Source organism: Gymnogyps californianus, chromosome 27 (assembly GCF_018139145.2).
Source record: "Gymnogyps californianus isolate 813 chromosome 27, ASM1813914v2, whole genome shotgun sequence".
Taxonomy (NCBI): Eukaryota; Metazoa; Chordata; class Aves; order Accipitriformes; family Cathartidae; genus Gymnogyps; species Gymnogyps californianus.
The window spans coordinates 1,445,696-1,465,554 of NC_059497.1; the positions used below are offsets into that span (position 1 = coordinate 1,445,696).

At 46.4% G+C, this 19,859-nt stretch overlaps 2 protein-coding genes across 7 annotated transcripts; one reads left to right on the forward strand and one right to left on the reverse strand.

Annotated features, from left to right (window-relative positions):
• Positions 1-245: 245 nt before the first annotated feature.
• GUCA1B (guanylate cyclase activator 1B) lies at positions 246-7,972 on the reverse strand. 3 transcript variants are annotated; one of them, XM_050911275.1, is made up of 5 exons: positions 7,927-7,972; positions 6,750-7,212; positions 4,563-4,712; positions 3,014-3,128; positions 246-2,387 (listed from the first exon to the last, which is right to left on the reverse strand). In XM_050911275.1, the coding sequence occupies exons 2-5, from the start codon at positions 6,951-6,953 to the stop codon at positions 2,260-2,262; spliced, it is 597 nt and encodes a 198-aa protein (XP_050767232.1). In that variant the 5' UTR covers positions 6,954-7,212; positions 7,927-7,972; the 3' UTR covers positions 246-2,259. The 3 variants fall into 3 exon arrangements, with proteins under 3 accessions (XP_050767232.1, XP_050767235.1, XP_050767233.1); XM_050911278.1 differs by having other exon boundaries at positions 6,750-6,960; positions 7,927-7,956; XM_050911276.1 differs by lacking the exon at positions 7,927-7,972 and having other exon boundaries at positions 6,750-6,960; positions 7,039-7,608.
• A 249-nt stretch (positions 7,973-8,221) lies between these two features.
• Positions 8,222-19,197, forward strand: IRF6 (interferon regulatory factor 6). Of its 4 annotated transcripts, none has more exons than XM_050911401.1 (8): positions 8,222-8,392; positions 15,271-15,477; positions 16,384-16,588; positions 17,043-17,165; positions 17,269-17,415; positions 17,623-18,027; positions 18,437-18,555; positions 18,867-19,197. In XM_050911401.1, the coding sequence occupies exons 2-8, from the start codon at positions 15,304-15,306 to the stop codon at positions 19,086-19,088; spliced, it is 1,395 nt and encodes a 464-aa protein (XP_050767358.1). In that variant the 5' UTR covers positions 8,222-8,392; positions 15,271-15,303; the 3' UTR covers positions 19,089-19,197. The 4 variants fall into 4 exon arrangements, with proteins under 4 accessions (XP_050767358.1, XP_050767357.1, XP_050767360.1 ...); XM_050911400.1 differs by having other exon boundaries at positions 15,301-15,477; XM_050911403.1 differs by having other exon boundaries at positions 15,301-15,477; positions 17,635-18,027.
• Positions 19,198-19,859: the final 662 nt, after the last annotated feature.

Below are 19,859 nucleotides of genomic sequence, written 5' to 3' on the forward strand. Positions count from 1 at the left end.
TGTCATTACATAGAAGTTAAACAGAAGAGACTCCTTTCCTACTCTGCATCTGCAATAGCATCGCCATCTCTGCCTTATATTTGTCTTATCCAGGTTAGCTGTTACACTTAACACCTTCCTTAAATTCATTATGTCAGTCTTAAAGACTACAGTTTTGGTCAGATACTCAGGTGCTTACACAGGTCTTCGCCTTCATTCTAAGTGAGAAATAAATACTACAAACCAGATAGAATTTTAATAAATCATTCTTTATTAAATTCACGTGTTACAAAATTTCTACCAACAACTGTACAAGTGCTCAGTGTTAGGATGCCCTCTACCACCCTAGCAGAGGACTGCTGGTGTGGGGGACACCGAACAGCTCCTTCCGTGCCTGGTCTGACCCGGGGAACAGAGTAAGAGAATTTAAAGCATTTAAGTAAACCTGCAGTATGCAACTACAGTAACTAAACATCCACTTAAAAATTGTGCAAGCAGCAGAGTGTGTTATGTTAGCTGAGATGCTGAAATTTAAGGAGTTAGAGATTTGTATCCTCCCATGAAAACATTTGTCCACAAGTCAGAAAATCAGTAAAGTGAATCTTTTCTTACAGGCCCTCAAGTCAGAAGTAAGATTTTTCTTTTAGATCTTTGGCTGATAAACTATTGACTTGAATGAGCTTTAAACATGAGCATTACAGCAGCATAAGTCAGAAGTGTAATCAGCTCTGATAAGTAAGCATGCCACAAGCTAGTGTGTATTTACAGAGAACTCTTGGAAAGGCTATTTAGAAGTGGAAATGTATATGCATTTGAACTCTAGCACTGATTGTGTCTTATCCTGACTACTTCCTCATGTTCCTGAATTTAAACATGGGTTAAATTGACAAGACCACAAACTAATCAACCCATGAATGATACTACAGTCATAATTAAAGGCCACGAAAAAGGGATTGCAAATCCTTTCATGGGTATGACCTGGCCCACTGATCCCATGGGAAAATTAAAATAAAACAGACAAACTCATATTATTTTCCTGGGGAAATTTTTCTTGCAAATAAACCAATAAATCCAATAAATGTGAACCAAAATATTGGTTCAACCCAAATCTCTTTCCACATACATGTATATACGTAGGAATACGGGTTAGAATAGCAGAGCTCAGACTACAACCTGTGCAAATTTTATATCTATAGTCTGTGGCTAAATTAAGTCCAGTGTAAAACCACTGTACTACTTCAGTAACTCACTCAGATTTTCTGTCACTTGTTCCATTCTGTTGTCCTGCCGATAAAGCAGCGCTAATCTTCTCATTGCAGAGACACTGCCAAGCAAAACTCTGCTCTTCCCTTATCTCTCCTTCCACACAAAACTCTCCCAGTGCAGTGGAAGTCCTGGAGCTCCTTGAGCTCATTCAGTCTTCATGGGGCAGAAAAAGCTGTTCTAGAGTGATGACTCAGTAAGAAACAGGGGCTCAAAAGGAGCAGAATCACACTTGTGCAAATCTGTCCTCTAAACGTGGCTGTCAAAGTACAATTTCTACTGCTGCTCAGTGTCTGGACATAGCCTTTTTCCAGCCCCACAGAAACCCAGGTCTCTGAACAGGTAGGAGCAGACTCTGGTCCCCAGGAGGGAGATGATGCAAGGAGTTACTGCTCCGCCTGTCCAGCCCACACATCATGTTCTCCTCAGCTCTGTGTACTGTCTTGGCTACTGCTTATAATCCAATTCTCGGTTTTGATAGCAATATGTTGGTGTTCAATAATTTTACATTAGCAGTGGTATAGTCTACTAAATATGCATACACATATCCCAAACATACAAAGCCTGCCAGAGCACCTCTTTTGTTGTCACTTTTGGTTTGATGTGTCTGTATCTCTGCAGGCACGAATGATGCAAACACTACTCTGCACTGGAGACAGTACCTCTGCGTCAGGATTTCTCACTTCCCGATCCCGTCTGTCATTAGACTAAAACCCTGCCCACGATCCACTGCAGGAAGCCACAAAAAGGTTGTTCCTTGGGGTGTAACCAAAAACCAGAGCTGGCAAACACAGTATTGTGTACACAGAAAGACTTATTTGTGGGCCAAAAATAGTCTCTGGGTACCAGCAGTATGCAGCACATGGGTTTTAGATTGAGATATGGCTTCTTAAACCACTGAAGTTTTCGTCTGGATGCTGAGATTGTATTAAAAAGGAAAGCCACTACCACCCTAGAGTAAGAGAGCCACAGTTGTAGCCAGCATCACATTTTCAGCTGTATCAAACCTGAATTTTCTCAAAACAAAGCGCTCTTTCTCCTCTGCTCAGAGATCCATCCCCCAGGGTTCACATCCATTTGCAACATCTTCATCACCCACTTGTCTTTCCTGGCCCCATCAATGAACTCGTCAAGAGACAACTGCCCTGTGTATGAGATGAGGAGGACACAAGATGGGGAGACAAAACATGACAGATAAGAGGAGGGCAGGAAGTAAAAACCATCTATGTTTCAGAAAATACGCTAATAAGACAAAAGCTATACTTCATTTCCCCACATAGTTTAGGCCAGCTAGCTGAAAGCCAAACCACCACGCTGTAACCCAATGCATTCACACCTACCCCATCCCGCCGGCTAACATGAAATGTTGCGTTAGCTTACACATGCTCCTCCAGGAGGATTGCAAGTCTGATCCTGCAAGCTCCAATTTGACTGGAGCCATTGTCTTCACCCAGGCTATTTGTGCTGGGACTGGGACCTGCACTCTGGCTACTGGGGGCTTTCAGAGGATGAGATCTCTGTGGCATCAAAATCCAGACCGAATAGTGACCTCTCTGTATTTTACATTAAAATAACAATGAAAATTATTTTGTCCTGCTGGACCAAGTTACTCTTGATCCTAACAAACAGACCAGAACCAAACCCAATGTGTCTAATATGAGTAACATAATAGTCCTAAGTGATTTCTTGATAGACGTAATTAAAGCTAGCCTGCCCAGCACAGATAACGTCTTATTACGCATGAATGCAATCTGAGCCATCGATCACTTACCATCCCCATTCTCATCCACTAACTGAAATATCCTGTCCACAACCTCCTCCGGCGTGAGCAATGGGGTCCTCTCCTCCACCTCCGACCGACACACTCTCTTCAGCTTGTAGATAGACTGAAAAGAAGTTCACAGATTAGGAGAAGCACTGGAATAATGAAAAGCAGTCAACTCCATTATCTTCCCAACAGTGTTAAGGTCTTCTACAAAGGCTGCGGTTTTAACCTTTCTGGAAAGATCTGCCACTCAACAGCCTCAGACCTTTAATGAAACCTCTGACCTTATGCTCACACACACCGTGGATTACTTCATTTGCTCTTTGAAGCTGCTGCCCTCCCATTTTCCTTACACATATTGGTCAGACCTCAGGGTTCCTTTGCAAAGAACAAGGCAAGAGTTTCACAGACGGGAAAATCATCTGACTTTTGGGCATAATTTTTTCCTAACATCTGAGGCCAGGCACATCTGGACTTACCTAGGCCTCTCTCCCAGGGAACGTGTGCCCAAGCTGCAAGACCAAACCTGTGTTAGCACACATTTTGACCCACAGTTTCTGTTCCACTGTGTCACTGGAAAGGGGCAGATTTTATCTATCCCTGCCATGCCCACCACCTCTTCATTATTAACTTCACTCCTTAGGCTGAGGGGTTTTGTCTGAAGTCTTCCCAGACAGCGGATTAGCAAGGGCCTAACACAGCTCTGGCCCATTCCTGGCTGACCTCAAAACTATAATTGAACCTGCCCCAGACAAGCTCCCCAGATGCTCCCATGCCTGCTGCTGGTGCTGCAGGTAACAAGCTGGGCACAGTTTCCAGCCAAAAGGACTTGCTTTCCACAGATTCAATTTCTGATGTTTTCTTGATATTGCATTTCACCCAAGATCCTAAAATGTTTGCTAACCATTGGTTAAGCCTCACAAGTACTGCTGTGCAAGGGTAACAGCACCTCTGGTGCAGAGGTGACTCGAGCACCATCACCAAGATATTTACCTTAAAGAACCCAGGTACCCTGTGTCTGACTGCTAAGCCCCATGCCTCCTCTCACACCTTCACAGAGTCACTAATTAAAGCTAGGTGCAGAACATAACAGAAACCCAGAAAGGAATAATTACAAAAGGGATTTCTGTACTAATTTGTGCCTCCCAGTGTATTCTCACCAGCTGCTCAGGCAGGAAACTTGGCTCCTGTACGGGGCATGGGGTGAAACCCTCTTCCACTGGCCAGTGTGATGAATCTTGGTGTAAAAAGGTTGAAAGGAAAGGCAGAGCAGAGATACAGGGACTCCGCAACAGCACTCAGATGCTGCGCTTCTGGACAGCTTCAGCAGCAGCCGGGGCCAGGCTGCCTGCAGTGGGTACCACTGGTCCCTCAGCCACCCCATCAGGCTCCACCAAACCACCGAGCACATAACCCTTTCACCAAGGTCAGGCATTTTCACTTCATCACTATCCACAGCTGCCTTGAAACCTGATTATCACAAAACCCATGTACATCATTACATTGCCAAAGAACAGTGATTGCTTAAATAAGTGATTAGGCAATGCCTACTTACCTCAACAATTTCCAGCAGCTCAGGTTTATCTATGCAGCCATTCCCATCCTTGTCATATACTTTGAATGTCCACCTCAGCTTGTGTTCCAGTTTTCCTCGTAAAACAAGATTCAAGGCAGCTACGTATTCCAGAAAATCAATGGTATTATCCTGTAGAAACAGAAAAGCAGCAGCTGAATGACACTTAACAAAACCTGGATAAAAACTGCCAAAAAGATAATCCATGGGACAGCTACTTATTTGCCACTTTACAGAAGATTTGTACCAGTTCAAGACCATCAGTAAGCACAGTCATATCCCTCTGCACCAAGGATAAGTTCACGAGGAGTGTGACAGTGGAGAGCAAAGCAATTCTCCTACAGTGCAAGAAGGGGGGGACACCTGCCAGGACTCCAGAAATGAGCGATTCAAATACCCCAAGACAACACAGATTACATGGAGGATGGGGAGGCAGATGAGGATCAGTGCAGGAGGTACTGACTTTTTGGGCAGGGATTGCCATTCTCAATGACCTCAGCTGCTTCACCGCTGAGACCAACACCCAACCATTACCCCCTTCTTCCGTCCTTCCCCCTTGTTTGGTCTTCATTCATCTGAGGAAGACTATGACAATGAAAATGTCACCATTCAGAAGGAGGCAGCAAGAACACCCACAATAAAGGATTTACATCAGCTGTTCACCCTCCTAAAAACTTCAGACAGTGAAGGGATGCAGGGCTCCCTCGGCAGCCTCCAGCTGCCCTCGGGCAGACCACCACCATCCCCAGGGCCCCACATCACCTCACAGCCCTCCCCACCCAGTCAGCAAAACCCCCGGGAAGACCGGGGCTGCGCATCTCCTCCCCGGCACGGAAACGCTCTGCAGTAACTGCAAGCAAAAACCGCTACTACTGGACTTCAAAGGCCAGACAGCATAAAAAGACAACTGAGGAATTGTTTTTATTTTCTTATTGTATTACTAATCATCCTTCAGATTGTTAGGTCCTGCTCAACTGATTGTATACCATGGGTATATTTAAGCAAAAACATGAACCCAGGCCTAATTTAGTGCTCTTCATATATGAAAGTACCAGCATCCCTTAAAAACAGATTTTCAGTCTTACTAGGAAAGCTCCTATAAACTAGGAACGGCACTTTGCCTTTTATGCACGCTGTTTGCTCTGCAACACTTTCTGCACAGCTTTCATAACAGAATTTGGACCTGGACCTTCAGTTTTTTGCAAGAATTGGGGTTTTCCCAACTTCAAATTCCGAGACAAGTCTGACCTGCCCACATCTTCCGTAGCTTTTTTATCCTTTCTCACAAACTGACTTTTGTTGCCATCTCAGTGTGATTTTGTCGCTGGTTTCAAAGGAAGCTTAAGGGAAATTGGTATATCTGAGAGATGACAGACTTCTTTGCTCTTTTCCTATATTGATACACAGCAACAAACAACCCCATACTTTGAATAGATAAAAGAGCTTCAGGAAAAAAAATTGGACTGTTTGGCAAGCATTGCTTACCCATTTCAAGATGAGAAAGGCAACCGTATTACATTTCTTTTGAGTATCTAAAATATCACAGGCTAGCATTAGGCTCTCTTTTGCACCAATACATGGGTATGCCTGAACTGCTACTAAACCTGAAAGCCCATGTTTCCCAGGTGTCTGATGACAAATGCAGCAAAGGGAATCAAAATCAGAATGCCTGAATTGTTCAGCATCCCTTCACTTTTCAGCAGCTAAAATCAATATTTTGTTACGTGCCACCTGTTCATACTGCATATATACACTTCCTCCAATGTATAGCAAGCCTGAGTAGGACTTTCCTCCACTGTAATTCCCCTTCTACCATAACAGATAAATATTTTTTGCCATGTACCAACCTTGGCTATTTGAGGACCTTTCAACAATACTGTCTCAAAATGTGACTGCCTAAATTTCAACCTTTTAACCTATCCTTATCCCCTTAAGGAGACATTCTGTCCTTAATTTGTGTACAGATTTATGAGAAGATAAATCCATACCAGCCCATACAGAGTAGCGCAGCATGCGCTCCTTCTCCTGCCCTAGCAGGTCCATCGCCCTTGCCTTAGTCTCACGAAGCATTGTAGCAAGGGTGGGAACTGCACCAAAACACCTCCAAATTACAGAAGACAGACATGTGAATTATTAGACAAATGATTGTAAAAACTCCTCACCACTTACCCCATTCTTATCAAAAGCTCTGAACATGTTTTCAATGTACTCTGCTGCTTCACGGTTATCCTGGACCCCAAAGAACCGCTTGAATTCATGCATGAAGAGGGTCCCACTGGGACATTCAACCACAAATTTCTTATACCATTCCTGCAATTCTGCAACATCAATCTCTGCTTGCTCCCCTTCGGCGTTGGTGAACTGCTGTCCCATTTTGCTCCTTAAAGCGAGATTTAAAAAAGAAGAAACAAAAGGAAAACCCTGCCAAAGTTGTTTGCTTGTATTGTCCTTTTATCACCTTTAGTTGTTTGTTCTTTTTCTTCTCCCTGTCTTGTGCCTTTATTTGATGTTAATGTGGTGTTGTGCTATTTCACCTTCTTTTTTGTGTTTTACTTTCTTGTTCCTCTTTCTTTCCTATGGTTTTCACCGTCACAGTTTTGCGTGCTTGCTTGGTGATCGTAGAGTTGCTTCTCTGCATTAGGGCAGTATGACATGTGGTATCAGGCATGTATAAAAATAACTAAGATCATTAGGAGATTCCCACCTATGAGTCACAGAGACCTTCAGATGTTCTGAGCTGTGCCCTATTTAGGGGCGAACTCCAGAGGCTCAGGGTCTTTTTGCACATTAAGGAACATCAAAGAATTTGGGAGCCAGGGTTCCCTTTACACACGACATACAACCCCACTCACTTTACTGTAGTTTTTCTAGAAACAAAAAGGGATTGTAAATGAACTTCCCTAACATTAGTTTTTCAGTGCTAGCATATATTACCTGCTTGTGGGGATACTCAATGTTTCAGTGAAATAGAACATAGTAACAAACAACAATTAAGAGAACAAATCCTGAAAGAATAAGCACATACAACTAACACCACTCACACAAAAAAACCCTGCTAATGCATTGTTATTTGAACACCTACTATAGGCTCTACACAAAATGACCAAGAGAACTAGTAAATGCACATAGATACAAATATGTATATTCCTCTCATTTTTACAATTCCTTCTTAAAACTCTCAGTTAAAAATAACAGGAACATTTGATCTTCCTATTTTTTAAAGCCTTGAGTTCTCCTTATTCTCCTTCTCCCTTTTGTGCCTTTATCCATTAAAATACTCTTCCTCCTCTCCCTTACCACTTTTATTACAGATATGACATACAGCTCTACCCCAGCTGCTGCTCACCACAGCCTAGCAGCAGACAGCTTGCAGCCACCTCCTGCCAGAGCTCAAGCCCTCCTCCCTCCAGGTAACCTCCCAGCCTTGCCTTGTCTTGCCGGAGCCACCAGCTTTTATCCATGTCATACCAGGTGTTCTGGATCCAACCATTATCTGTGTCAGCTGGAAAGAAATGACCTGTAGCTATAAATGTGTCTGTGCCAGCCTGACATCCAGATAGGATTTCTCTTTTAAGAGGATTGGAGCAGTATTAATAGGAAACAATACACTCCCTGTTATAATAATGCTAAGGCCCAGAAGGATTTAAGCTGTTCACTTTTTTGGGGCCTTTTTTTTCACTGGTTTGGAAAGAAGACTTTCTCATGTGGAAAAACACTAGTTAAGAGTCGATCTAAAACTTGATACTGCAGAATAGTACAGCAATTCATATTCCACTGTAAAAAGAGAGTTTGCTCTGAATCTACTTGCACCCGTAAGTAACCCATGAGTGATATTGCATGTGTGTATATATATGTTCACAGATTTGCAGGAGTATAGTATAACTTTGCACTTCTGTACATAAGTATACCCAGGTAAAGCATGGATTAACTTAAGCGTCTTAAGCAAGAAAAGGATATAGGCGGCATAGCAGAAGTATGGAGAGGGATGGGAAGGACCAGAGGAGTTACCAGAAAGGTTAAGACTGTTCTCTTTCAATGAAATGGTATGTGTTTATCTAATAATGTAGAGGAATCCTGTTTGTGTATCTTTGTACCTAGAAGAATGCAACACAATTAGTAAATTCAATCCTTCCTTTTGTAAATGCTTCAGCCCCTGACTCTAACATCACTTATTTGTGGCAGAGCAGCTTGAGGTCTGGCTCATCAAAAAAGTTATACTGGATCTATCCCCCAGCATTTGTCTCTTAGCTAGACCTACTAGAAAAAAGGCTTTAGCAGCCACAGTCACTGTGGTATTTATAAAATAGTTCTGTTACATTCTCTATTTCCCTATGCTCAGTTACACATACCATGTAAAGAATTAGCTTTTTCCCTCAATGGTATTTCTTGGATCATCTTGGCTAATATCTGGTGAGGGCATAGGTTCTCTCTGGGTCACCAGCTGCTTTCAAGAAGCAGAGGCCCTGCTGCTGGGACAGGGATGGGCAGGGCTCATCGCACTTTTTCCTGCAGCACAGCTGGGGAGTTTTGCATGCACTGGTGTGAAGCCTTCCACCATTTTGTGCTGCTCTCCTGTACTGAGGCTGCATGCTGGAATGTGAGTGCTGAGAGCACACAACAAGACTCCACATGCCCAGGACATTGTCTTGCCTCATTGCATAATTTTGTTTTGCCTTATGGGAACTTAGTGATCTGTTCCCAGGAGAGAAAATGGTTTCCATTTGTTTTGATGACTACAGTCTTTTCCAGCTAGGAACAAAGGACTGCAAGAGACCTGGGTTACAAAGCCTAGCTGGTGCTATTGCAGGTATCATGACATACAACCATGTTGATAAAAGTACTGATGTTAATTTGGCACTGAAATAAGTAAATCCTATGGCTCCTGGTATCAAAATTCCTCTGCATGTACACTCATTGTCCAAAGCGTGTGCTCTGCAGACTGTACTGAAAGAGCTGCTGTCTCTCAGCTAGTAGAATGTCACTTTATGAAGTACAGTTTATCAGCCAAAGGATTTGTTCATTTGATTTGAAAAAAAAAATGCAGAGAGAACTAAAAAATGATTTCTAGAAAAAGCTACACTGAAGAGGTTGGTGCTATTTGGCTGCCTGAAGGGTTAGGATCAATGCTTTATATATTATGTCAGAGTGAACACTTTGGATGATGAGTTAGTTGCAAACAGGTAACATCTGATTACATGTCCTGCCTAATGAGCTATCCCTAGATTATCACCTGTACAGCTCAAAAGCTGCAGAGTTTCCCAGCCAAGAGCATGGAAAAAGACAGCTTACTTCCCATCAGTTCACTAACACGACATGCTGCCACATGCTTCAGCAGAGGCTGGTAGAAACTCAAGAGAGGAAAAAACCCAAAGCCTGCAGAAGGCTGGGAAGACTCATCTGTTTGGCATCTGCGTTACCACTCAGTGAAGGCAGCAGAGGCTGTAACAAAGGCAGCAGGGTGCAGGCAGGCACAGCTGCCCGGCGTGAGAGGACCAACTTCAATGAAACCGGAGGCAAGCCTAGATCCTTCGCCCACGCTGGAGCGGCCCTTGCTTAGTCATTTTACTGCATTGCTCCATTATTTTTAATACCCCAGCCCTGACCTGCCCTAAGACCCCTCTTGTGGGTTGGACAATCCTTACAGTGGGCCCAGAAAGAGCAAAGCTCTGCCCAGGGCTGCTCCCAGCCCTCTGTCGCAGACAGCCCGGGGCGTGCGGGTGAGTGTGCAGCATCACTGTTGGTGTCTGCTTCCAAAGCTCTCCGAGCATCAGACCACAAAGAAAGCAAACCTGAAGCATCCTTAAATTTACCCGTCACCAGGCAGGACGGACAGGTGGACAGGAGGAATGCAGGGAGGATGAACGGCAGCTTTTGTGCTGACCCATTTGAGGAGAGATCAAAGATCCCTCATGCTTTGGCTGGGAGTTCAGCCCAATGTCTCTGTGCGTCTCTTCCCAGTTGCTCACCGAATTGGCCATACCGTTGCATGTTTTTATACAGCAGCAATAACGACATGGTAGAAGGTATTATTACAGGAGCAGCTGTGCCTTGTTTTGCGTATCAGAAATGGTCAGGTACAACTAACCAAACCCATCTAAAATCCACCATTGCAGTGCTATCCCACAAAGAAAACGCTAACCTTTGAGTGTCACCTATTGTCTTTTGCTTATTGCCAGAAAGATTTTATTATGTGCTGACAAAAGCCTGCTAAAATGTTACCTCTGAGTGGCTACATTTCAGTGATGAATGAAGCCTGAAACATTTATCTTGCACTGTGTATCTTGCAAGGCAAACTTTCCAAGAAAAATGCAGAATTACATTTTCTCTGTGTGTGAAGATTTTCAAAATTTTGCATAGATCCAAAGTCTTGGCACAGGATTGAGCTTTGGATGTAAGTCAGCCTTTCCAAAATCAGGATTCAGCACTACCCGTAGCGTTCACGGTGGGAAGGAGGGAAATTCCCACTGTGTTTTTTTCCTGGTCCATTGAAACTGAATAGTAAAGTATTGTATCTTGAAAAATAGTAAAGTATTGTACGGTCTCTTGAAACCAAGATTCACCACTGAGTCACGGTTCTCCACCTACGAGGAAAAGAAATGAAACGGGAGGCTGGCGGAGATCGCGGTGGAAGGCTGCGGAGGGGCCGGGGGCAGATGCCGCGGAGCCCCCCCCCGAGGTGGGTGTGCGAGCGGGGACGGAGGCGGAGAAGAGGAAGGTTTTTACGCTTCTCAGAGGAAACTGCGTGCCCGGGGCTTTGCGTTAATCGTAGCTGACTTTAAGTTTTGTCTTTGTTCCGCGCTGTGGCTCGGCTGGGCCAAATACGCTTTGAACCGCGAAAAAGCCAGGAACTTCCCGCTTTGTTTGCTCTCCTAAATATTCCATGAGAAAAGAGAGCCGCGGTAAGAGGACGGGGGCGCGGATGCTCCGCTTGCCCCCGAGACCTGCGGCCGGGCGCGGAGCGCGGAGCAGCGCGGAGCGGAGCTTCCCCCGCGGCCGTGGGCGGGGCGGGGCGGGCGGCGGCGCGGCTGCGCCCCGCGCACCTGGGCAGGTGAGGGCGGAGCGGGCGGTGAGCGTGCGCCGCGGCCGCGCTCCCCCTCGCCCCGCTCCCCGGCGCCGCCCCGCCGCTGCGCCCACGCGTGGGCCCCGCGGGGCGGCTGAGAGCCCCCGCGGGCGCCGAGCCGGTCCCCGCCCGCCGGAGGGGTAAGTTGCGCGGGCGGGGGTCGCGGTGCCCGGCGGGACCGGACCGGACCGGACCCCACCACCTCCTTCCCCCCCCCCCCCCGTCGCCGCGCCCCGCGGATCCGCCCGGCCTGGCGTGGACCGCGGCGGGCCCTTCGCGAAGCCCCGTTCCGCGTGGGGCTCCTCGCCGCTCCCGTGCCGCGGCGGGCGGAGCGGGGTCCGTGGCGGGGGAGTTTGGTTGGAACTGGAAAACACGAGGGGCGGCGCGCAGGACACGCGGGTGTCCGTGGGAAGGTTCGCGGCTCGGGGCTGGCAGGAGCGTCCCGATCCGGGCTGGAAAGGGAGGCGGAGGGGGGGGGGGGGCCGTCCGGGTCCGAAGGCAGCCGGGAGGGTGAAGCCCGCTGAAAATGTCTATTGCTCCCTTCCCCATCTGCTCCCGCGGCTTGTGCTGTATTAGCCCTAGGCTACGTCTTTCAAGTTGGCGTAAACCGAGGCCTAGAGTTAGGGCAAGGGTAATATTTGCCCCCCTCCCCGTTCACCGACAGCTGTTTTCGGACCACAGCTGTTAACCGCCCCGAGAAGCCAAATTATCTGTAACAGCTCGTGCCCCTTGCACCTCAGTGGGCTGTCTGGGCATGGCAGAGGGCTGAGGTTAGCAGGTTGGGGCGCAGGGACTGTGAATTGTAAGAGTTAATTGTGCTCAAGGTGTGTTGCTCGCCCTGCGTGGGGCAGGGGAAGCACGGGTGGCTGCGAGAAAAGTAATGTCCAGATCTCTGAAACGTGGGAGCTATAGGTTCCCGGTGCAGGGAGGTGATTAAGTGTCAGACACTCAGATGAAAATTCAGCCTGTTTCTCTGTGGGAACGCTAATGTTAAGGGTTGAGCCGCTTGTCTTTGAAAAAATGAATACAAATCCACAAAATACAGGGTAATGTAATCAAGCGAAGGTAACGAGCAAGGAATGAGGTCTGTAGTATTGCAGCAATGAACCCAGAGAAGACCCCTTCCTTCTTTAGAGCCTTGGTGAACAGGGTGGAGCGGGAGCACTGAATACATTTGGGTGTGCAGGCGGAGAGTGAAAGCATCGGTGCGGCAAGGCTGAGACAGGCTTCAGGTCGCGTTTTCCTGGTGTGCTGCGTGTTGTTATGCTGGCTGGCGCTGCGCCGGAGCCCCGAGAGTCACTGCAGTTCACCGGGGCTGTCCCTGACCTTGGTCACTCAATCTGCGGCTGTCAGGGAAGTGGCTGCAGGATGTCTGCTCGTTCCTGAGTTTGCCTGAGTTGTTCCTGTTGGGGTGAATATCTCCCCTCCAAGGAAAAATGTCTGACTTGGTTAGTAATAGTTGGGGTACAGGGAATAATTACATCACTGACCAGAGATGCGTTAGCAGCACAGGGATGTGCTAATTACACCCCCCCTCCCCCAGCCATTTTGAGTGGGAATAAAGCGAACTGGAGGATTCCTGGGTACGTGCACTGAGGAGTCTTGAGTGAGGGCTAAGGCTCCCTTGGCAAATTCAATTAATAGTGTGAAGACATTCCCCGAGCTCACCCTTGCAGCTCTCGGAGCGGGAGCAGCCTCTGGCGTTAGTGGACCCCACTGGACCGAAGTTGAAGGCTGTAAGAGGCTGACTCACCGTCTGAGCCGAGCAATGGGATTCAAGTTGATTTGCTCTTGGTTATTGTGTCAACAAGTCATTGGTGATAAAAGGTCATAAAGCATTGTAACGTCGCGTATTGACAGACGCTGTCTGTGATCTGAGGGACAATTCAAACCTAATACGGCAGCGCCAGCGCACCCTCCATGTGACCAAATTTATTTTGTTTGAGAGAGGCACGAATTTTTCTCCCCCTGTGTGTGGATTTGAATTTACACCTGGTCTTGCAGATGTGTGTGTACACAGTGTATGTTATTAGAAGCAGAGGGGACTACTTGTAAAGTTAAGTGTAAAAGACATTGTGGAACAAGCTTTAGTTGGGATTTCTTGTTACAATGAGAAGTCACTTTTTTTTTTCCTTTGCAAGGGAAATCGATACCTGGTTTTGGTCTCAATTCTAAGTCCAGGATTAACCTGGACTTTGTGTCTTTGCAAACACGCTACTGAAAGTTTAATTCTGATAGCATTTTCGACATGGATAACTAATACAGCAGAGTTTCAGAAGCACAAAAATAATTTTGATGATTGCTTTCTGATCCTTTGCAGCTCCTGGGAAGCAGTCTGCTGATGTGCCCAGGTCCCTGACGAAGCACGTTTTCAAACTATTATTTAAAGATGGTTTGCAATTGAATCGGAACACTTCCTTTGCTTAACAGATAAAATAAGTTGTGTTCAGATTAATTTTGTGTGAACACTTGCATCTGAATGGGATCTGCAGGTATTTGAACACATAAAACCTGTTCCTAGACTAGTTCTTGGATAGAATTTTTTAATCCTCTCTGTGTCTGCTATTAGACGCATTTTGCAACTCCTGCAGCAGTGTTCAGGGCTTATGGCAAAGGTTTTGCTTATCCTGAAACTGCTTTATTAATGGGAATATTTGTAATTTCTCATGTCTGTTTCAAGATTTACAAATGAATATGGGAGATACACCTTCTAAGCACACATGTAGCGTAAAAGTCCCCTCCCAAAATCCAAAGATACCAAATGCTGCCTCTTCTTGCAGAGGGACAGTCATTAATTTTGTTTGTTTGGCTTTGTATCTGTTCTGCACGAGAAAAATGTTGTTGGTTGGCTGCAAATGTAGTAGCAACACAGGGCTACTTAAACAACAACAGATTTGATCAGTTAACTACAGCGTTGTTTTTTAAAAAAAGCTAAACATTAAGTCAACATCACTTGATTTTTAGCACGAGTGCAGGCAGACTTGCAGTTCATGTCCTTGTGGAGAAACATCCTGGTTATTACAGGTCAGTGGTGTTTGCGAATGATTATACTGCACGCAGAGCATTCATGGAAAACTCATGAAATGCCTTTCAGAGGAATGTCTGTCTCCGTGAGAAAACGGTCCCCTCCACTTCAGCTTGATGCTTCCACCTTTACCTCAACTGGGGCAAAAGCCTCTGATTCGGCATGTTAGTTTTTCTCCTCCTCGATGTCTGACACGACTGAAGAACTAGATCAGATAGGCCCCTGCGCTAAGGCGTACGTGGAGGCTTTTGAAATTCCACTGCCTGTTCTTGCTGTGGCTTGTTTGCGGCTTTATCTCCTGCGCAGCGTTTACAGCTCAGGTCTGATTGGGGCTCGCCCTCCGTGCGCTCGGTTAACACAAATAACGCGCCGTCTCTGCTAACTGGAATATTTAATAGTGAGTTGTTGTTCTTGTAACAATTATGGTCCCCGCTTAGTGATGCGTTTGTAACTCCTCCTGGCAGAAGAGTCGTCTAGCTGAATCTGAATTAGTGGTTTCAATGTGCAGTAACATAACGAACAATAGCAGTAACACGGCATGGGGTCCTTTTTCATGAAATTAATTTTTTTTTGGAAGCATATGAGTCTCAACTAACCTTTAGCAGTTGGTCTGCTATTATCCCTGTCTTTTGTAGACGATGGCGTTACACCCGCGACGAGTTCGCTTGAAGCCGTGGCTGGTAGCCCAGGTAGATAGCGGTATGTATCCCGGCCTTATCTGGCTAAACCGAGAAGCGAAGCGGTTTCAGATCCCCTGGAAGCACGCAACTCGGCACAGCCCGCAGCACGAGGAGGAGAACACCATCTTCAAGGTGAGGGAGGGGAGAGTTCGGATATACCATGGCTCTTGAACAGAGACAAAGGGTTGAATTGTTGGCCCAGGAGCTGGACGGGCATCTCAGTAGCTGTTTCCAGGCACACTTTGTCCTCTTTCTTTGACCTCAGAAAAGCCACTTTGTGCACCTGGATGCCAAGCTTGGCACTGCCTGAAACGGTGTTGAGTTCTTTAACCCTTTCCGACCACCAAAGGCCAGACAATGTCTGATTGCACGGACTCTGGAAGATTACTGCTGTTTGCTTCATCTGCTCAGTTTAGGATGTGGTAGCTGGCTTGTTCTTAGCAGCAAACCATTAAATACTGTTACATAAGTCTTAAGAGGTCCACCACAAACTTCCAGTACTCCTCACTGCTGTCCCTAGTATTTTTATCCCAAGGGATTCATTATAACTCCTACGCTCCTTTGAGGAATTTCTGACCTCTGCCTTGGAGGGATCTTGGACTGATAGTCTGATTTTGGGGTGGGAGAGGGCCAGCCGGATGCCTGTGGCTGCTCTTCCACTCCATTTTAACCGAGCCCATTCCTCCTGCCCAGCATATGGCTCACTGTCAAAAATGACTTTTGGTATTGAACCTGGGAGACCTAGAAAAACTCAGTGCACAATCCTGTACAATTTACACTTTCTTAACTTGTATGAAGATGCATGTTCAGAATTGCTAATAGTTTTTGGAAATTTGGATTTACATCTTTTTTTTTCTCCCCCTTCTTTTAATGGGAAAACCTATTAAAGCAGGACTTTCCGTTGTTGTTATCAGAAGAGCTATAGTTAAGACTTCTGCAAGAGAAGGATTTTACAGTGAATTTGTTTCGAAGTTTGATTTCTGATAAAAGCTGCTCTGTTGAGAGGGCTGGACTGAGCACAGTGTACTTTGTCCCCAGGCATGGGCTGTGGAAACGGGAAAGTACCAGGAAGGAGTCGATGAGCCAGACCCTGCAAAGTGGAAAGCCCAGCTCCGATGTGCTCTTAACAAAAGCCGGGAATTTAATTTGATGTACGATGGCACCAAGGAGGTGCCCATGAATCCTATTAAAATTTATGAAGTGTGCGATATCCCGCAGTCCCAGGGATCAATCATTAATCCAGGTGAGGGCCTTGCTGACACAGGGCTGGTTACCGAGCAGGCGCTTGTCCAATGCAAGTTCCTTTCCCTCCGCAGCATTAACTCTCAAGCTGCCTTTGTGTGCAGTAGAAAGCAGCTGCCGTGCGTAAGCCCGGTTGTACTTAAACTAAGAGGACTTTGAACCATAGTGTACCTATACTAAAATTAATAAAGCTGTACACAGTTGCATGTTTTCTGCTGAACAGTCCAATGTTGGCAATAGTTTATCTGTATCCTTAGCTTTCTAGAATTAGATATTAAACTGAAAATAGTACGTTGTACAGATCAGATTTTTCCTTTTTTACTTATGTTCAGAAAATACACAAATAAATTTCCAATATTGTGCAGAGCCAATATGAGGATTACATTATTTTTTCAAGAAATGCATTGCAGTGTTTCACACTGATTGACTACCCACAAGAATGTGCTTGTTTGCAGGTTCCACTGGCTCAGCTCCATGGGATGAAAAGGATAATGATCTTGATGATGAAGAGGAGGAAGAACTGAATCAATCTCAGCATGTCCCTATTCAAGAGACATTTCCATTTCTTAATATCAATGGTTGGTGGCATAGACTAATGCTTTAGTGACGGTATTTGCTTGTAAATTGGTACATGCTTGAAAGAAAATCTTGGTTTATTGAAGAATTGTTTCCTTTTTGTAGATTCTCCAATGGCTCCAGCCAGTGCAGAAAACTGCAGCCCTGAAGCTGTGTGGCCAAAGAATGAACCTCTAGATATGGAAATGCCCCCAACTGCGCTGCAGCATGACTTCTTCAGCAGCCCTGAGCTCTGGATCAGCTCTCTGCCAAGTATGTACATGGATTTGTAGTGCTTCTGTCATTGTACTTTAAAAAAAAAAAAAAAAGTGTTTTGACTTTTTTCCTGTGGCTGTGTGCTTGTTGGCATGGAGAACTGTGTATAGTCTAAACATCCCTGTGACTGTAGCGTGGATTGCGTGGTGTGTCTCTACTGCCGATGCAGTACCTGCAGAGGTCCAGGAAAAAACACACTGACAGTTTTTCTCTCAGTGACAGACCTAGAAATCAAGTTTGAATATCGAGGAAAGGAGACTGGGCCGACAACGACTGTAAGCAACCCGCAGGGATGCAGGCTTTTCTACGGAGAGCTGGGTCCTATGCCAGACCAGGAAGAGCTCTTCGGGCCTATTAGTTTGGAGCAAGTAAAGTTTCCAGGAACAGAGCAAATCACCAATGAAAGGCAGAAGATCTTCACGAGTCGGCTGCTGGATGTTATGGACAGGGGACTGATCCTGGAGGTCAGTGGCCATGCCATCTACGCTGTCCGGCTCTGCCAGTGCAAGGTGTACTGGTCTGGTCCCTGTGCACCTTCCTCTACCACACCAAATTTGATCGAGAGGCAAAAGAAAGTCAAACTCTTCTGTCTGGAAACGTTCCTAAGCGGTAGGTACTTCTGCAAAATGGCTTTGCATACTGGTCTGGGCACGCGATGGCACTATTGGAAAGGGTGGGCTGCACTGGGGCTCAGCCTGGATGCACCAATTAGTTTGCTTGTCTGTGGAGCGTGGGTAGGGGCCACCGCTTCCCTGACTTCAATGGACCATGGAGCAGACGTACATCAGAAGAAAGTGAATGTACACTGATTTAATGCTCTGAAAAACATTGGAGGGCCTTTCTTCTAAAGAAAGCTCTTCTGGGTGCAAGAAATAAGCTGTAATTGTGTATGTGTAAGAGGTGGCTCTGGCAAAGGACAGTGTATAGGTAAGACCTAGGATGATATAATGAGGTGGGATGTGGTGAGTGTTTCTAACCGAAAGAGGACAACCCCGCAGCATTCTGCTTTTCTTCCTAGAGCTGATTGCCCATCAGAAGGGACAAATTGAGAAACAGCCACCATATGAGATCTACTTCTGTTTTGGAGAAGAATGGCCTGATGGAAAACCCAGGGAGAGGAAGCTGATAGTGGTTCAGGTAGGAGCTGAGGCTCTGCAGTGACACGTGCCAGCCTTGCTGGGGCCGGTGCGTTGGCTCTGGATCGATGCCCACGGATACCAGAGACCTCCTCTTTGTTGTGGTTACTGACACCGGGAAACCCCAATAAGCCCAGTGGGTTTTGTCACGGCAAATACAGATGCTAGGTGTGCTGAATAGCGTCAGTCTGTGAGTGCGCTTTAGGTTATTGTGGAAACCATCCCCTGCATCCAGGGCAGTGGACTCCTGCAAAATAACAGCAATATACTGCGCGACCGTTAGGCTAAAACAACTGACTTCTTCTTAAACAGGTCATTCCAGTCGTGGCCCGGATGATCTACGAAATGTTTTCCGGTGACTTCACGCGCTCCTTTGACAGCGGCAGCGTGCGGCTCCAGATCTCTACGCCCGACATCAAGGACAACATCGTGGCTCACCTGAAGCAGCTGTACCGGCTGCTGCAGAACCACCAGGAAGGGTGGCCGATGCAGGCCCCCGCCATGCACATGGCGCAGCCGCTCCCGGCGCAGTGACAGACGCTTTGCTTTGCCCCATGGTTTCTTACGTTGTACATACAGAAAAGTATTTCTTAATGAGTGCCTTGCCTAAATCTGAATAAAATCTGTAAATCTGGTCATCTGATTCAGTTTCAGCAGTCTGTGGTACTTTTGGTTTGGTAGTGTTCAAAACAGAGAGGGGGTTACAGGAATACCTCTAGCTCCTTCACCCTTTTCAGCTGTTTGCTTAAGCAACCGATATGTATAAATCAGATTTTCGATTCTGTAATTTTTTTTTTAATCTGCTATTGAGACATTGTATATAAATACTTGATCATTGGGGGGGGGGGGGAATAATCTGTGCTCTATTAAACTGCCTGGAGAGTATCGCCTTGTCCAGTTCTATTTTTCTCTTTAACTGGTCTATAGCTGCAAGCTGTGAGGCTGACACTTCTCCCAGCGTGCTTTTTTGTACCTACGTATACATGCACACACATATATATTTAAAAAAAACCAGCTCTGCATGCTCTGAGAAGCCACCTGAAGCTGAAAGCACGCTAATACTACAGCTCTGAAAGCTGGGAGATGGCTCTGTACTGTGCCCCCCGCCCCGTTGCTTCCCCCAAGCTCTGGCTGAAGGTGATGGCAGCGGCCTGCTCCTAAACGGCCTCTTCCTTATCGATGAGGCCGCTGGGGCCCGAGCCCACCCGGGAAGGCCGCTCCGCCCGGACGGGCGGAGCGGCCTTCCCGTGTGAGCCCGGGCCCAGGCCTAGACCGGGGCGGAGCGGCCTTTCCGGGCGGGACCCA

Excerpts from the sequence above, each read along its gene's own strand:
- GUCA1B (XM_050911275.1), bottom strand. The coding sequence starts at position 6,953 with ATGGGACAGCAGTTCACCAACGCCGAAGGGGAGCAAGCAGAGATTGAT. Across the intron at positions 4,713-6,749 it reads GAGCTTTTGATAAGAATGGG|GATAATACCATTGATTTTCT; the intron begins GTAAGTGGTGAG and ends CTGTTTCTACAG. Across the intron at positions 2,388-3,013 it reads AGTGGATGAGAATGGGGATG|GGCAGTTGTCTCTTGACGAG; the intron begins GTAAGTGATCGA and ends TCTCATACACAG.
- IRF6 (XM_050911401.1), top strand. The coding sequence starts at position 15,304 with ATGGCGTTACACCCGCGACGAGTTCGCTTGAAGCCGTGGCTGGTAGCC. Across the intron at positions 16,589-17,042 it reads GGGATCAATCATTAATCCAG|GTTCCACTGGCTCAGCTCCA; the intron begins GTGAGGGCCTTG and ends GCTTGTTTGCAG. Across the intron at positions 18,028-18,436 it reads TCTGGAAACGTTCCTAAGCG|AGCTGATTGCCCATCAGAAG; the intron begins GTAGGTACTTCT and ends TTTTCTTCCTAG.